We start from the raw sequence: 16,383 nt of genomic DNA, 5'->3' as shown, positions 1-16,383 counted from the left end.
TTTTCTCAGTTGCACTTGTTTGAACATAGGACAATTATGCGTAGAACGGCAGTAAAACTAACTGAACATAAAAAGAACAAATCGAAAGCTGCGTAGAACGGCAGTTAAACTAACTGAACATAAAAAGAACAAACCGAAAGCAAAGTTAAACAAACCTACAAAAACACAAAAAAGAACAAAACCCGAAAACAGCAGAAAAACAACACAAAAAAATGTTGCGCCCTCTCCCAGGATTCTAATTAACGTAAAAAATAAATGAAAATAAACCAAACAGAACGTTAAACAATAATTTAAAAACTTGCTGTTTTGATTTTGTTAGAGAATGAAAAAGGGGAACATAACCTCAAAAATCCGAAACATAAACAAACAAGAAAAAAGAAGAAGAAGCACCCCCCAAAATGCGGCCCGTTCCGCTCCCGTTTTTTAGCCCGTTATCGTGGACAAAATGTGCCCAAAAGCGTGCCACAGACGGGCGTAACACATCGGCCAAAATACGTAACGCCCGCCTAAATGTTGCATTCTGGCACGCAATGGGCCACAACGAGGGGAAAAAGCGTGCTGAAAATCGGGCCCGCTTTCAGGCAAAACGTCCCCGCTTTTTGGCCGTTTTCCGCCCATTTTTCTATGTGGGACCGAGAGGAACAGAGCAAACACACGTCATGCCGGCAAAAGGATGCCGCATGACGTATGAGTTTAAATGGTGAAGCCATACGAGTAACTAATAGTTCGGTGAAACTTTTAGACTCAAATTGAATTTTTTAAACGAAATTTATTTTTAAAGATTTAAATAAACGACTCAAAAAATTAATTATGACACTCTTCTGTAAATTTCAGCTCTACAGCACATCTAACTACAGGCGAATTTAGGAAACCGGTTCGGGCAAGTGTGTGCAAACAGAAATCGGAAAAGACACTCTGCTTGCTCTCGGTGTCGGTTTGGTGGTGGTGATGGTGATGGCAACAGCTGGGTGTGTCTGTTGCTGTGGCACACCGAAAAGCATGCGAGAGACGATTGCGTTGTTGCATTGGTTTTGTTGGGCTGTCGGACGGCTTGCGGGGAGTGCGATAAAAGTGGATTGTTGTGTCACGGAGCGTGATGTTTCGTAGCCGAGTTGCGTCCGTCGTTGCGTTTTGTACGGATATTGTATAGCTGCAGGGGTTTTGTTTTGAGTGGAATGGTGAATTGGTTTAAATATTAGGAATAGTAGTGCTTGTGGATGATGGGATTATGTTGATGGGATTATCCAAATTTCCAAATTTGTGGATTTCAAGAGTGATTTTTTTCTTCAAAAACTTGAAATAAAACGTTAAAATTAAACTGACCTACAAAAAATTAGAAAAATAACTGCGAAGGTCGACTCAAGAGGAAGCCCTTGTCATTTTCCAAAAAAATATTTAAACAGGGCCGAATGGTTTTTCTTCAAAGTTTGTATGGAGAATAAGGGCGGTTCGTCACTGTTGCATCCGAAGTTTCGATTATCCGAAGTTCGATTATCTGAAGGTTTGTAAGGGACTTCGGATAATCGAATCACAATCAAAAAAATAGTATTTTTTAAGTTAATTATTTTTTTTTTCATTTTCATACTTTTAACATAAAATTCGAGTTCTTCTACCTCATTTTTGGTCCCGTATTACATTGAAAAATGCATTTTTTCAATATTTCATCACCGCCATCTTGGATTAAAAACATCTAAATAACATTAGAGTAGTTAAAAGCTAAAGCTCGACAATCAAAAATAAGACAAGGAAAAACATCGTCATTCAATTATCCGAAGTTTTGATTATCCGGAGTGAAATTTTGCCAACGCCTTCGGATAATCGAGTCTGGATTGTATTTAATTGATTTTTTAAATTGTTATTTTATTTAATATTCTCCTAGTTAAAACCAAAGTTTGTTTACATTACATTCTATAAATTCTTCAAAAACTTAAAAAATGCGAAAAAATATCGACCAAAGATCTCAAAAAAAGCTTTCAAGTGACGCTATCGATTTTCTATGACTTTTTTTTTAGCATGGGCCGAACTGTTCAGAATATGTGTGTGACTTAACAATTATTTAATTTATTTAAAAAATCTCTCTGGCCTAAAAAACTAATATGTAGTGCAATCCACTGAAAACAATTATCTATTCTTTTTTTTTATAAATATGAGCAGTAGGTCGTCCAATTTTCCTGGGAAAGTGATTATCTGTATGCAAATCCCGAGATCTCGGGATATATAAAAAAAACCTAATAAAAATCTGAGTATAATTTAAATAATTTTGGAGAAAAAAGCATTAACAAAACACTTATAAGATGATTACTGGAATGATTTTGCTAAAAAATCCCAAATATGCAATTATAATAATTAATAATTAACATTCAATTTCCAATTTTTTGGATCTTTAAATTGTAAATTTTTGTTCAAATAGGGAAAAACAATGGTTAAAAAAATGTATCTTGAAACTGTTAGCACACATATTTGATTTTGAAGATGCAAAATATCTCCCTCTTCTGCATTATTTTTTTTTGAATATATTTATTATGTCATTTTTAAAGTTCTGACTAAAATAATTTTTTATTATTTTTGTCTAACAATTTTTAATTGAGATTTTTTAAATATAACAGCTTTAAAAACTCCAGCATTATTTAAAGAAAAACAGCAATGTAAAGTAAAATTTTAGGACATTTGAAAATTTCATTAACTGGATATTTATAAATAATTTATAAATAAAAGTTTAGAATAAAATGTTATGTAATACAAATTAACAAAATTATTGATTACTGTGATTTTGATGTAAAAAATATAGTGCAATTAATGTGGCATATTTGTTTAACAACATTTTGGTTTTGTAAGTCTCAATGTTCTTAGTCAATATTGATATTTTAATTGGATTATTCTCAATTGTTTCGCTAAAATCGTTTTTTTTTTCGTAAAATCGCGATAGCTCGCAATGGTTACAAGTAAACTCTTCAAAATTATACATCTTTTTTTGTCTGCTCTAAAACTGTGTAGAACATTGTTAAAATCTATAAAATAACCCTGGAATGTTACAAAAACTCGTAATTTTTAAATGACTTTATTCGACATAAAAATTATCCTTCCGGGTTAGGAACATAAAAAAATTAAATAACACGCCATAGTCTCAACAATGAATAAAGTTTTTTTAATTGCATTTAACACTAACTTTGTTGTTTTGAAGAAAAAATTCAAAAAATGTAATAAAATATCTGCGATTTTTTAATGCGATACCGTTATTAGTTTTTTTTTACAAAATTCTATTTTTTTAAATATTAACCCAAACATGCTTAAAATGGTTCTAAACGCCGGGGAAAATATTTTAAATTGTTTTCAACTTATTGCACTTTTCATTGAAATTTGGAAGTTTTTTGAAAAAAATATTCTTCTCTCTGATTTTAAGGAACGATTTTAAAAAGGGGTCATAAATTTGTTGAAATATTTGTACCTGCCGTATCTGATAGCAGATTTGAAAAGTACATTAAATTTCCCATGAAAAAGCATGTCAAAAAAGTAAAGTTAAATAACGAAAATTCACAAAGGTTTAAAAAAATATCCTTGTATTTTTTTGGATGAAATTTTTTTTCTTCGGAATTTTGAGTACGCCATCAATTTTACGTCCAATTTTACATAAAAGTCACTTTGAGACCAAATTTTTAAAATCATGACTAACTTATTGCAAATTAATTGAAAAACACGACTTTTATCGAATGCACAGAAATAAAAGGGGTCGTTCCTCCTACACAGAAAAAAAAAATCATGGTAATATTACATCTGGGAAGGGGTACATCTTTTATGTCAGAAAAAAGGTGTAATTTTACCTCTGGAAATGTGTAATTTTACCACTTTTCTGTTGTAATGTCACTTTTTCAGTCTAAATTGAGGTAAAATTACATCATAAAAGAGGTAATATTCAACCTTTCAAAATTAAAGCTTCCAAATTTACATTATTTTTTTCTGTGTATATCTCTTGACGGAGGTATCAAAAACTGACCCAAAAATCTTTTTTATCAATTATTTCGATGTTTCACAAAAGTTACATTTAAAAACATGACACGATATTTTGATATTTTTGATTGATTTCTGTCAGAACAGACACAGAACAACAGAGTATATTACATTGATTTCCAAATTTCAAGCTTTTTAATTAATACTTATTGTGAATTTCTCTTTTTCTGGTTTTGAAGTAAACGACGGGATCAAAACATGAGGATCAATCTATTTACGAAGAAACAAATTTCATGGTTTCTTTTAGAAGTAATGTGAAAAAATTGCCGTTGGTTTAAATTTAGGACCAAGTTCCTCACAAAATATCATTATTTTCATATGAATTCAAATTTACAGAGCATTGCATAATTTGTGCTTCGAAATACAGTTAAACCTCGTATAAGAGCGCCTCGTATATGCAACTTTGCATATACGAGTCATTCCACCTGATTCGGTTTTGTCGCAAGAGTTGCATATGCGAGGTACAGGGCTTATGGGATTTTGGCTATATGGGAGACATGGGCTATATTTTTATAAAAAATCAATCGTTATGAAGTCAGCTATACAGCTACACTAAATTTACATGGTTTACGATGTTCTACACCCAGAACTGGGCATCGGCATACGAGAGGATAAAGAGCACGATTCGGTAGTAAAATGGTACTGTGTGCGGACGGAGAGGATAAATCCCGAAATTACCGAGAGTACTTTACTCATGGTTCATTTTCCAAAAAAGTTCATCCATCAAAAAAAAAGTACCGGTACCGAGACTCGAACCCAAGACCTTCGGCATATTGAACCGTGCCTTTGCCGTATGGGCCACCATGGTTCGGTAACTAAATGGCGGTCGTTTGTCCATATAAGCCACTCATAGGATGAACTGTTCCAATGAACGAATGAACACGCGAGAGGACTTTACTCTCGCAATATAGCACTTTCCTCACGTTTATTTTCGTGAGGACTATCCCCTCGTTCTTTAACTTTGGGTGTAGATCATCCGAAACTTCGTCAAGTTAAGGTCTATGTGTTCAACGCCGTACAAGTATGAGTTAGGCGATTTGACTGTGGTTTTTGACCACAGATCATATCCGGATAGCCTCAGGGAGGTTCAAGGACTAGTCTACCGGTATGTGGTGATGTTCTGGGTCTTCTGTAGAGTCCCGGGAGGTACGTCCGATGGGTCTACCGCCGTAACACGGCAGAGGTCGGTAGTTTTAGACCTCAGATCATATCCGGATAGCCTCAGGGAGGTTCAAGGACTAGTCTACCGGTATGTGGTGATGTTCTGGGTCTTCTGTAGAGTCCCGGGAGGTACGTCCGATGGGTCTACCGCCGTAACACGGCAGAGGTCGGTGTTTTTTGACCTCAGATCAAATCCAGATAGCCTCAGGGAGGTTCAGGGACTAGTCTACCTATATGTCGAGATGTTCTGGGTCTTCTATAGAGTCCCGGGAGTTACGACCGACGGGTCTACCGCCGTAACAAAGCAGAGGTCGATGGTTTTTGACCTTAGATAATATCCAGATAGCCTCAGGGAGGTTCAGGGACTAGTCTACCGATATGTGGAAATGTTCTGGGTCTTCTGTGGAGTCCCGAGAGCTACGCCTGAAGGGTCTACCGCCGTAACAAGGCAGAGGTCGATGGTTTTTGGCCTTAGATTATATCCAGATAGACTCAGGGAGGTTCAGGGACTAGTCTACCAATATGTAGAGATGTTCTGGGTCTTCTATAGAGTCCCGGGAGTTACGACCGATGGGTCTACCGCCGTAACAAAGCAGAGGTCGATGGTTTTTGACCTTAGATAATATCCAGATAGCCTCAGGGAGGTGCAGGGACTAGTCTACCGATATGTGGTGATGTTCTGGGTCTTCTGTAGAGTCCCGGGAGCTACGTCCGATGGGTCTACCGACGTAACACGGCAGAGGTCTGTGGTTTTTGACCTCAGATCATACTCGGATAGCCTCAGGGAGGTTCAGGGACAAGTCTACCGATATGTGGTGATGTTTTGGGTCTCCTGTAGAGTCCTGGGAGTTACGGCCGATGGGTCTACCACCGTAACAAGATAGAAGTCGGAGGTTTTCGACCTCAGATCATATTCAGATAGCATCAGGGTGGTTCAGGGACTAGTCTACCGATGTGTGGTAATATTCTGGGTCTTCTATAGAGTCCCGGGAGTAACGGCCAATGGGTCTACAGCCGTAACTAGTCTACCGATATGTGGTGATGTTTTGGGTATTTTGTAAGATTTCGGGAGCTACGGCCGTTGGGTCTACCACCGTAACAAGATAGAGGTCGGAGGTTTTTGACCTCAGATCATATCCGGATAGCCTCAGGGAGGTTATAGGGCTAGTCTACCGATGTGATAGGTCTTTTGTAAGATCTTGGGAGTTACGGCCGATGGGTCTACCGCCGTAACAAGATATAGGTCTGTGGTTTTTGATCTCAGATCATATCCGAATAGCCTCAGGGCCGTTACTTCCGGGACTCTACAGAAGACCCAAAAGATCATAACACATCGGTAGACTAGTCCCTGAACCGTCCTGAGGCTATCCGGATATGATCTAAGATCAAAATCCAGTGACCTCCGCCTTATTACGGTGGTAGACCCATTGACCGTAATCCCGGGACTCTACAGAAGACCCAGAACATCACAACACATCGGTAGACTAGTCCCTGAACCTTCCTGAGGCTATCCGGATATGATCTGAGGTCAAAATCCACCGACCTCTGCCTTGTTACGGCGGTAGACCCATTGACCGTAGCTCCCGGGACTTAACAGAAGACCCAGCACATTACCAGAAATCGGTATACTAGTCCCTTAACCTCCTTGAGGCTATCCGGATATGATCTAAGATCAAAATCTAGTGACCTCTGCCTTATTTCGGTGGTAGACCCATTGACCGTAACTCCTGGGACTCTACAGAAGACCCAGAACATCACCACACATCGGTAGACTAGTCCCCGAACCTTCCTGAGGCTATCCGGATATGATCTGAGGTCAAAATCCACCGACCTCTGCCTTGTTACGGCGGTAGACCCATTGACCGTAGCTCCCGGGACTTAACAGAAGACCCAGCACATTACCAGAAATCGGTATACTAGTCCCTTAACCTCCTTGAGGCTATCCGGATATGAACTGAGGTCAAAAACCTCCGACCTCTATCTTGTTGCGGTGGTAGAGCCATCGGCCGTTACTCTTGGGACTCTACAGAAGACCCAAAAAATGACCACACATCGGTATACTAGTCCCTGAACCACCCTGAGGCTATCCGAATATGATCTGAGGTCAAAAACTTCTGACCTGTATCTTGTTACGGTGGTAGACCCATCGGCCGTAACTCCCGGGACTCTACAGGAGACCCAGAACATCACCACATATCGGTAGACTAGTCCCTGAACCTCCCTGAGGCTATCCGGATATGATCTGAGGTCAAAAACCACCGACCTCTGCCGTGTTACGGCGGTAGACCCATCGGACGTACCTTCAGGGACTCTACAGAAGACCCAGAACATCACCACATATCGGTAGACTAGTCCCTGAACCTCCCTGAGGCTATCCGGATATGACCTGTGGTCAAAAACCACAGTCAAATCGCCTACCTCATACTTGTACGGCGTTGAACACATAGGCCTTAACTTGACGAAGTTTCGGATGACCTAGAACATCGTAAACCATGTAAATTTGGTGTAGCTGTAAAGCTGACTTCATAACGATTCCAAAACACTATAAATTTGTATAGTTTAGTTGATTTTTTATAAAAATATAGCCCATGTCTCCCATATAGCCAAAATCCCATAAGCCCTGTACCTCGCATATGCGTGCTTCGCATAAGAAACCCCCATATGAGGTGCATATGCGAGGTTTAACTGTATACAAACAAAATATGATCTAATCAAAACACTTCTATCAAACACGATTCTTAACGTAATCTAGGCTCCTCACTATTTGTAAACACAGTTATCTCTCAAAGCACACACTCGTGCCAAGGGGGGGGGGGGCGAGTTTGATGACATAATGCATCAAAACAAACCATCCATTCCGGGGACGGCGCGTCAACAGTTTTTATTTTATTTTTTTAGCACTCGATCCAGTCATACTGTCTGATGATGATGATGGCGATACAAATTCAGACCGTCTGGTTTGGATCGCCCACCTTTAGATTGAGGCGTCTGCTTTCAAACCGCCCTCGTTCTACACGATTCTGAAAGTTGAATTTGGGAATTTGGTGGTGTTTTCCTGTTGGAAAGACGAAGTAGACGATGGAACACAATTCGAGATGCTTAATTTTGTAATGCTTTAGGATGAGGATTGTGACTCGACTCGACAATTTCCCTTTTAAGTGGAGATGATGATTCATACCACTAGTTCGGAGAGTTCTACCACATTCACTTCTAGGAAATTTCAATTACCGACTCGTTGAAATGATTGGTGACGGCAATGGTGATGATGATACGGTCGACCCTCTTTCGAGGAACATAAAACTAACAAGAAACCGTGAGAAGTGCTTGCGAGTTGGCGAAAACTTTTAAGCAAATTAAAACTGAAAACGCCAAAATCAAACAAAACTGCCTTACCTTGCTGGTGATGCTGATGGTGGTGCTGAAGATGCTGCAGATGTTCCGGGGTGGTGATGGTGATTGGCATGTCGTTCGGGTCCAGCATCATGCTGCCGTGACCCGGGCCGGCCATGGCCATGGTTCCCGGGGGTCCTCCTCCGCCGCTGCTACTGTGACTGATGCCATGGCCATCGCTGCTGGCTGCGGACGCCGCCGGGGGACACTCCAACGGGGGTGAGTTCTCCCGGACACACGACATCAGTCCGGCCGACATCTGGGTTTAAGGAATGTGGCGACCCAGAAGAAGCAGATGGGAAAAAAAGAAAAGAAACAAATACTTGCGATGAGAAACAACTTAGGAGAAACGGAAGGGGTCGATGGTGTGGTGGTGATTCATAAAATGGTTTAATGACGAATGACGGCGATGAGATGCAACTAGTCAACAGAGGAAGATGCTGCTGCACTGAAGAGCATCTTTGCATAAATTCTCTGCAAAATCCTCAGTTAATATCCAGCGATTTCTAAAATTGTGCACAAGAAAATGTATTCAACAAATGTTCAAGTTTTCATAAGAAATCCACAAATGTGGCCACTTTACGACAACCGCCGGTATAAACACAGAAGCTAACGAGCCACTAAATCAGATATGGACGATAAACTAGTCTTCGAGTTATGGTCGTCGAAGGCGTCGTTCACCGACTGCAGTTCCGTCTCGCTCTATCCGCGACCATGTGGAATCAATCTTCATTATGGTTATGACAAGTGTGGCGGGCGTGCGCGCGTTTCTTGGTCTCGTCTGAGCAGTGCACCCATTCTAGAACATAAGTAGGGGGAGAGGGGGTAATATGCACCCCCGGGGCAAAATGCACCCCCTGCTTTTCTCGGTATTTGAAAGAATTTTCCGGGGAAAAACTCATAGAAATTGGAAGCTTAACATTGCTAAGCCATGCTGGAAAAATTTGAGCATCGTAGTTTAAAAACAGCTTAAGTTATTTGCAAAACTTTAAAATGTTGTGTTTTCATCTAATTTTCATTGAACTTTCATCATGATTTTTGGACAATATAGAAAGCATTTATTGTTATTGTAAGTATTGAGGTATATAGTTTTTGCCATAATCTTCATTATTCTGTAGATAGATGAGTCCAAAAACATCAAAAAATGCATTTTTAATTAAATTTTCTGCAAAAAGCGTGGTCGGGGCAAAATGCACCGCTGTGAAGCTCCTATGTAAAAACAGCGGTGTCATCTAGTGGGGACTAGTGAAAACTGCTTTTACCCGGTGCATTTTGCCCCATGTTGTGGTGCATTTTGCCCCATTGTTGTGGTGCATATTGCCCCGCATGGTTGTTTGAAATGGATCAAAAATGTTTTTAGAAATTTGTTATTTTCGAACAATTTTGAGGTTTTTTAAAGACTTTCTTCACATGGATGGCGAAGAATAATAGTTGTTTAAGAACATCGAACAAAATTCTTCCACAGTAATGCTGCAATGGTTGAGAAATCACAGTTTTCCCTTAGGGGGTGCATATTACCCCCTCTCCCCCTACAATGTCGTCGGCGGTTGAGCTGGGCTGGGCGCGGTTGAAGTGTGCACATTGTGCATTTATCATTGAACTTAGGAAAACAACGACGCGCGACGGTCGTTTGTTTGTTGAGACAGTTGCTGTGGAATGTTGAGAACGGCGTGTTGCATGTTGTTCCGGAATTTGGAACGGACTTTGAGTCAGGGTAGGGTTTCTTTTCATGTTTTCAAATCGAGCAGATATATAGTCTTAGGAGTAAGTAATAACTTTTGACACATTTAAACCGAACGAATATTGGAATGTTCTCTGACTAACATCAAACGGAAGTCAACTACGATTCTCGCAATCAGTTCCAAGAAAAAGCTCCACTCCAACACCCTTCATCTACAGAACAATCTGGGTCTTTATCGCTCAAAGGCCCTCAATGACCCCGCTCATAGACCGTGCACCCTTCTTCCGTCAACGACTTCAACTAGCACAAAGAGACTGCATCGAGGCCTCCACTCTACTAGATGTCACTGATTTTTATTATGATTGGCCTTTTGACTGGAACCTTCTTTGCCAGATTGAATCTCTATCAACCACAGCATCAAATTCTTCGCTTAATCAGCTACTCCAAGAAGCTGCTTGGAGCATATGTCAACACTTGACTCTTGCGTTTAATGTCGATGATGGTGTGACATTCTGGCGCAGATTGAAACTGTCAGTCTATGTCATCGGACAACTAATGAATTCCAGGGTCAGCCCGGAGCAAACTCCGTCGGCAGACGCAATTAACACGGTGTATTTCGGTGTGTTTTTTTTCGAGCGACCTAATCTTTGACACTTTTTGGTACCACTCGTTAGTTGCAAGTCGTTAGCAAGAAATGGTGGGGGGAAAAGTTTATATAGTCGAGCTGGAAGTTAAACACGAATTTCCATAACGAGATGGAGGCAATTTTTGTAATTAAGTTTGGAATGAGGACAAACAAATGTAACAGTTTTGAACAAAAATTATTTTTTAAAGGAAATTTCAAATGTTTTCCAAAAGTGTCACTAAATTATCAAGTCTGCAAAATTGAAATGAGCATTTGAGGTATCATGTTCAAAGTATCTCTGTTTAAAATAAAAAAAAAATCTCAAAATTTTCAATCTTCAAATCTTCAAATCTTCAAATCTTCAAATTTTCAAATTTTCAAATTTTTATATCTTCAAATCTTCAAATCTTCAAATCTTCAAATTTCCAAATCTTCAAATCTTCAAATCTTCAAATCTTCAAATCTACAAATCTTCAAATCTTCAAATCTTCAAATCTTCAAATCTTCAAATCTTCAAATCTTCAAATCTTCAAATCTTCAAATCTTCAAATCTTCAAATTTCCAAATCTTCAAATCTTCAAATCTTCAAATCTTCAAAACTACAAATCTTCAAATCTTTAAATCTTCAAATCTTCAAATCTTCAAATCTTCAAATCTTCAAATCTTCAAATCTTCAAATCTTCAAATCTTCAAATCTTCAAATCTTCAAATCTTCAAATCTTCAAATCTTCAAATCTTCAAATCTTCAAATCTTCAAATCTTCAAATCATCTTCAATTTAGATCTTCAATTCTTTGAATCTTCTTTAAATATTCTCATTTTCAAATTCTAAAAATCTTTTTATGTTCACTAACAATTTCAGTTTCGTCTACTTTAACCCGATCCCTTAAACTTCCTGCCCACAATGCTACCTCTCAAGTGCATCAGTGTCAGGGTCCCTTAAGATTTGTGTCTCGAAAAACCGGTTCCAAACTAGGTGTCGCCCTCTCTCGTAGAGCAGCAAAAAGAGAAAGATGTCGCCGACATTCGAAACGAAACGGGAAGCCCTTAGCGCGGATAGGGCAATCAGAAATCAGGTCACCCAAAGTCAGTCCAACGTGCCTTAATTTTGTTTATTCTGAAAGGGTTTCCTGCAACTCTCGCTGTCTGTACGTACGCAAGGGCTGACTGACTCCGAGGAGCCAAGGTTTTATTGCATATAGGCGAATTGAGAAATTTCACAGTGCTAAATTGTTTGAAAAATTACGAAAAAGTAATCGTTCAACGTTCTGAAGCATAAATATGCAGAATTAATTGATATTGCGTTATCAAATTTAATCCAATTTTGACCACTAGTCCCACTGTGCACCTCAAGCCGACGACTACGGAAGACCAATAAATCTTGCCGACGACAGTGTCGTCTTGGTCGCCCGAAGAAAGCCGGAGTCCGGCCAAAACAACCGTTATTGGGTTGGTCATTTATGGCGGAGGGAGGGGGTTCGATGGACCACAACAACTTGCAGTCCGGCTGGGCCAGATTTCAGGACCCATATATCAAGGTGATTGCAATCGGTCAACCCGGCGGACGGAGAGACTAGGTCGTCTGATTGTGAATGCAACACGACGATTTAGTGCGGTGCGCTGTTTGTCGCGAGCGAGTTTGCGACTTGAATGATGACGGTTTGATTGGTGGTGACTTAGTCACTCTTTTCTTTTCTTTGTTGTTTTATATTTACGATAGTGGCGGTTGAACGTGATTGTCAAGCGATTGCTAATTGAGGCATAATTAGTAGTTGGTTTAATCGCATTTTGTGAATTTATTATTACAGCTCAAATAAAATAATAAAATAATTCAAACGATAGTCATTTGCAGCAAAAATTTATCCATACAAATCTTCATACAATTGTAGCAACTTTCCTTACGTCTTGAGAAAAAACGATTCTGGTCGAGTTGATGTCTTCGACAAAGTTGCAGAAATTGTCCAGATAAATTGAAATAAATTTAGCTATTTTTTTTATTTTTTTTAAACTTTATCCATAATTAGTTTTTTAATACTCCATAAAAATTGCGAGTTGGTCATACAAAATAGTTAAAGGAATACTCGAAAATCTATATCTAGAAAAAGTACTTCATGACCTGGGACGGGACGGCTGGATAGAGTCTTCTTATTGAGTGTTTACGTTTGTATTCTTCTTCTGTTTTTTGCATGAAAATTCGTGTTCGAAAACAAATATCAAGCAATCTGTGATTCAGATAGCTTGACAATTAAAATTTTCTTGATGATGTTTTTCAACTCAGTGCTCAAGCATGTGGATGACTTGTTGTTTAGTTCGTTTTACGGTGGATCCGTTCATAAGGAGCTGCCGGATACAAATTACTTGAAATGGTTGGCAAATCAAAGATGAGTCAAAAAATGTTCATTTCTTCAATTTTTAATGTGTTTTTTATATGAAAGATTTTTCATTTCCATTTGGATGTGAAAAATGCAATACGATTTCAATGCGCTTCCTTACATCAATCTAAAAAAATCCTAAAAAGCCTGCAAGCGAGCCTGCAAGTCATTAAATAGGAGGGGATATTTTTTTTTTGATCTGCTCCTGTCGTTCTCCCGTTACGCAAAGAAAGTAAATAAATCTTTCCCAGTTCCCGAAAGAGGAGCACGTCGAATTCAACGGCAATTTTTACTCAACTTTAAAGAAAGTTAACATTCCTTAGGTCGCACGCCCTAAGGTGTCAGAATCAAAAGAAATGGCTGGCAAAAATTCAAATTTGTACCAATTCATTACCTCCAAAGAGCATAAAAGTTTATTTTTCAATTTGTGGCAATGTGTTGGAATAAAAAAGTGCGAAAAAAATCAAATAGGCTAAACTGTGGCCATTATTTTTGTTTGCTTTTTAAATCCAGTTCTACAATGTTGTTTCTTCACGCCACATTTTAATTTCATGGGAAGCACAGGTTTAATATTGTTCAATTTAGATGACATTTCTATGTAACGCGCAAAAAAATAACAAGAGTTTTAAATGGGCAAAAGAATAGTCGGTTCATGAAATGTATTGTTTTTTTAATGATAAGTCAACATTCGGTGTACGATAGAAATAAATGCCTTTCAATTGAAAATATTTTAATCAATCTATTAATGCAATTTACAATTATTTGTGAAATTTATTTAAATTCGTTTTAATTTATTTTTATCAACTCAAATTACAATACTTCTCATTTTCTTCTCATAAGAAAGGACTGGTTTAGGTTGACAGAAGCGGCCATGTTGAAAGTGGTTTAGTTTGACAATAGGTTTTTTTTCTCTTTGTTTATCCCATCCCAGTTCATGACCAGTGTTTTTTCGGCAAATTTGTAGGTTATGGTCAGGACTATTCTGTGTAAAATAAAAAAAAAATATATTCTTTTTATTTCACTTTTCTTCACTTAAAATTCCAAAAACCGATTAAAAAAAAGAAAAAAAAAATCGGCTTTAATAAGTGTTTTTAGCTGTTATATTTCAATTTGCGATAATTTTTTAATTTCAGACATCTTCCTATCGAAAATAAAAACAATAAGAGGATAGTTGCCAACAGTCAATATTTTTTTCTGAACATTTCTTATCATAACCTACAACTCTGCCGAAGACACAAAATCGATCAGAAATTCCTTAATAAATACAATGGCTTGTTATGACATAAAGAATGCTTGTCGAGCTTACCTCAGGAACAATTTTTTAATATAACAAAAAAGTCCCAAAATTCGTTAAGAACTCACGACTTGCGATTTGCTGGAAAATGGTCTGTTGTCATAAAAAAATATCATATATTGTTCTAGTATTCATATCTGGATTTTGTTTGAAAAGTTCCAATAAACCAAATTTCCAGTTTTGCTTTTTGGATGTTTTTGAAACCGCCTTGAGTCAGGAGTGTTGAAAAACACTCAAAAAGCAAAAACTGAAAATTTGTTTTTTTGGACCTTTTCAAAAAAAAAAAACTCCAGATATTGACCATTAACCCAGGAAGTCGTCATTTTTCATTGGCAGCATGTTAAAGTGGCAGTGCGTGGCCGAATGGTTACGCTGTCCGCTTTGTAAGCGGATGATTCTGGGTTCGATTCCCATCTTCTGCAACCTTACATCGGATGAGGAAGTAAAATGTCGGTCCCGGCCTTGGTTGTTAGGCCATTAAGTCATTCCAGGTGTAGGAGTTGTCTCCATGCCATAAGTACAAACAACACACCAAACCAAGCCTACTCCGGTGGAATCGCTGGCGGCGGTTGGACTCGCAATCCAAAGGTCGTCAGTTCAAACACTGGGGTGGAAGGTTCCTTGGAGTAAAAAAGAGGTTTGGGTGTTCTCCCCATTCAAGCCTTCGGACTCCCAGGTTCGAGCAGAAACTTGCAATAGAGACCACAAAAGACCCGGGGGTCGTTAATGTGGATGGTTTAATTTTAATTTTAATGTTAAAATTGGAAAAAATATTTTTTTACGAATTTCTCTCAAAAAGCCATGTATAATAATTTTGGCACCAAAACCAATACCATCATCTTGTAGGTAACAATTTTCTGAACATTTTTTCTTTTTTAACAATTAGTTTTTGTCCCTTCAGTGCGACGATACAGCCATTTAAGTAAATAAAAATAGCAAATTTTCAAAATTCAGTATATGAAAACTCAATTTTATCACTTACTCTACTGTTTCAGTTTCTTTTAGCATTTTAAATGTTTCCAAACCTTTTGCTTTGTCATAAAACAGCAATTGACAAGAAAAAAAATATAATTATCATTGATTAGACCAGGTGACGTAAGCGCCATGACAAATAAATGCATTTTAATTTAACCGTAAACGACCGTACAAGAGCAATTCTCTACGAAATCGTTTTTTTTTTTAGAATTTTAGTTTTTGTAATTTTTTATCCGACTGAAACTTTTTTGGTGCCTTCGGTATGCCCAAAGAAGCCATTTTGCATCATTAGTTTGTCCATATCATTTTCCATACAAATTTGGCAGCTATCCATACAAAAACGATACATGAAAATTCAAAATTCTGAATCTTTTGAAGAAATTTTCTGATCGATTTGATGTCTTTGATAAAGTTGTAGGTATAGATATGGACTACACTGAAAAAAATGATACACGGTAAAATTTTTTGGTGATTTTCTATTTATCTTTTTGTCACTAAAACTTGATTTGCAAAAAAACACTGTTTTTGGACATCAAATGACAATTTTTCAGAAATTCCAGAAAAGGCAAAAAATCTTTGACCGAGTTATGATGTTTTGAATCAATACAGATTTCTTTTTAAAAATCGAAATATTGGTCGCAAAAATTTTTCAACTTCATATTTCAATGTAAAATCAAATTTGCAATCAAAAAGTACTTCAGTGAAATTTTGTTAAAGTGCACCGTTTTGAAGTTGAGGCCATTTTCAGGAAACTTTTTTCAAAATAGTCGCATTTTTCATTTTTTTAAACAAGTTCCCATGTTTGCCCATTTTTATTTTTTTTTTGAAAAGCTGAGAAAATTATCTATATTATGCTTTTTTTATTTTTGTTGACACGACCC

General features: G+C 37.8%; 1 protein-coding gene across 2 annotated transcripts in view; it reads right to left on the bottom strand.

Moving 5' to 3' along the window:
• LOC120424759 (putative uncharacterized protein DDB_G0282133) overlaps positions 1-16,383 on the bottom strand; it is a 509,335-nt gene that overhangs the window by 95,271 nt on the left and 397,681 nt on the right. For both annotated transcript variants that reach the window (XM_052708250.1, XM_039588953.2), the window contains one exon: positions 8,560-8,815. In XM_052708250.1, the coding sequence (XP_052564210.1) occupies positions 8,560-8,815 (256 nt within the window). The remainder of the gene's footprint in view (positions 1-8,559; positions 8,816-16,383) is intronic.

This window comes from Culex pipiens, chromosome 2 (assembly GCF_016801865.2).
Source record: "Culex pipiens pallens isolate TS chromosome 2, TS_CPP_V2, whole genome shotgun sequence".
Classification (NCBI taxonomy): Eukaryota; Metazoa; Arthropoda; class Insecta; order Diptera; family Culicidae; genus Culex; species Culex pipiens.
Note: the sequence above shows the minus strand (reverse complement) of the source record. Positions and strands in the feature narration are given on the sequence as shown.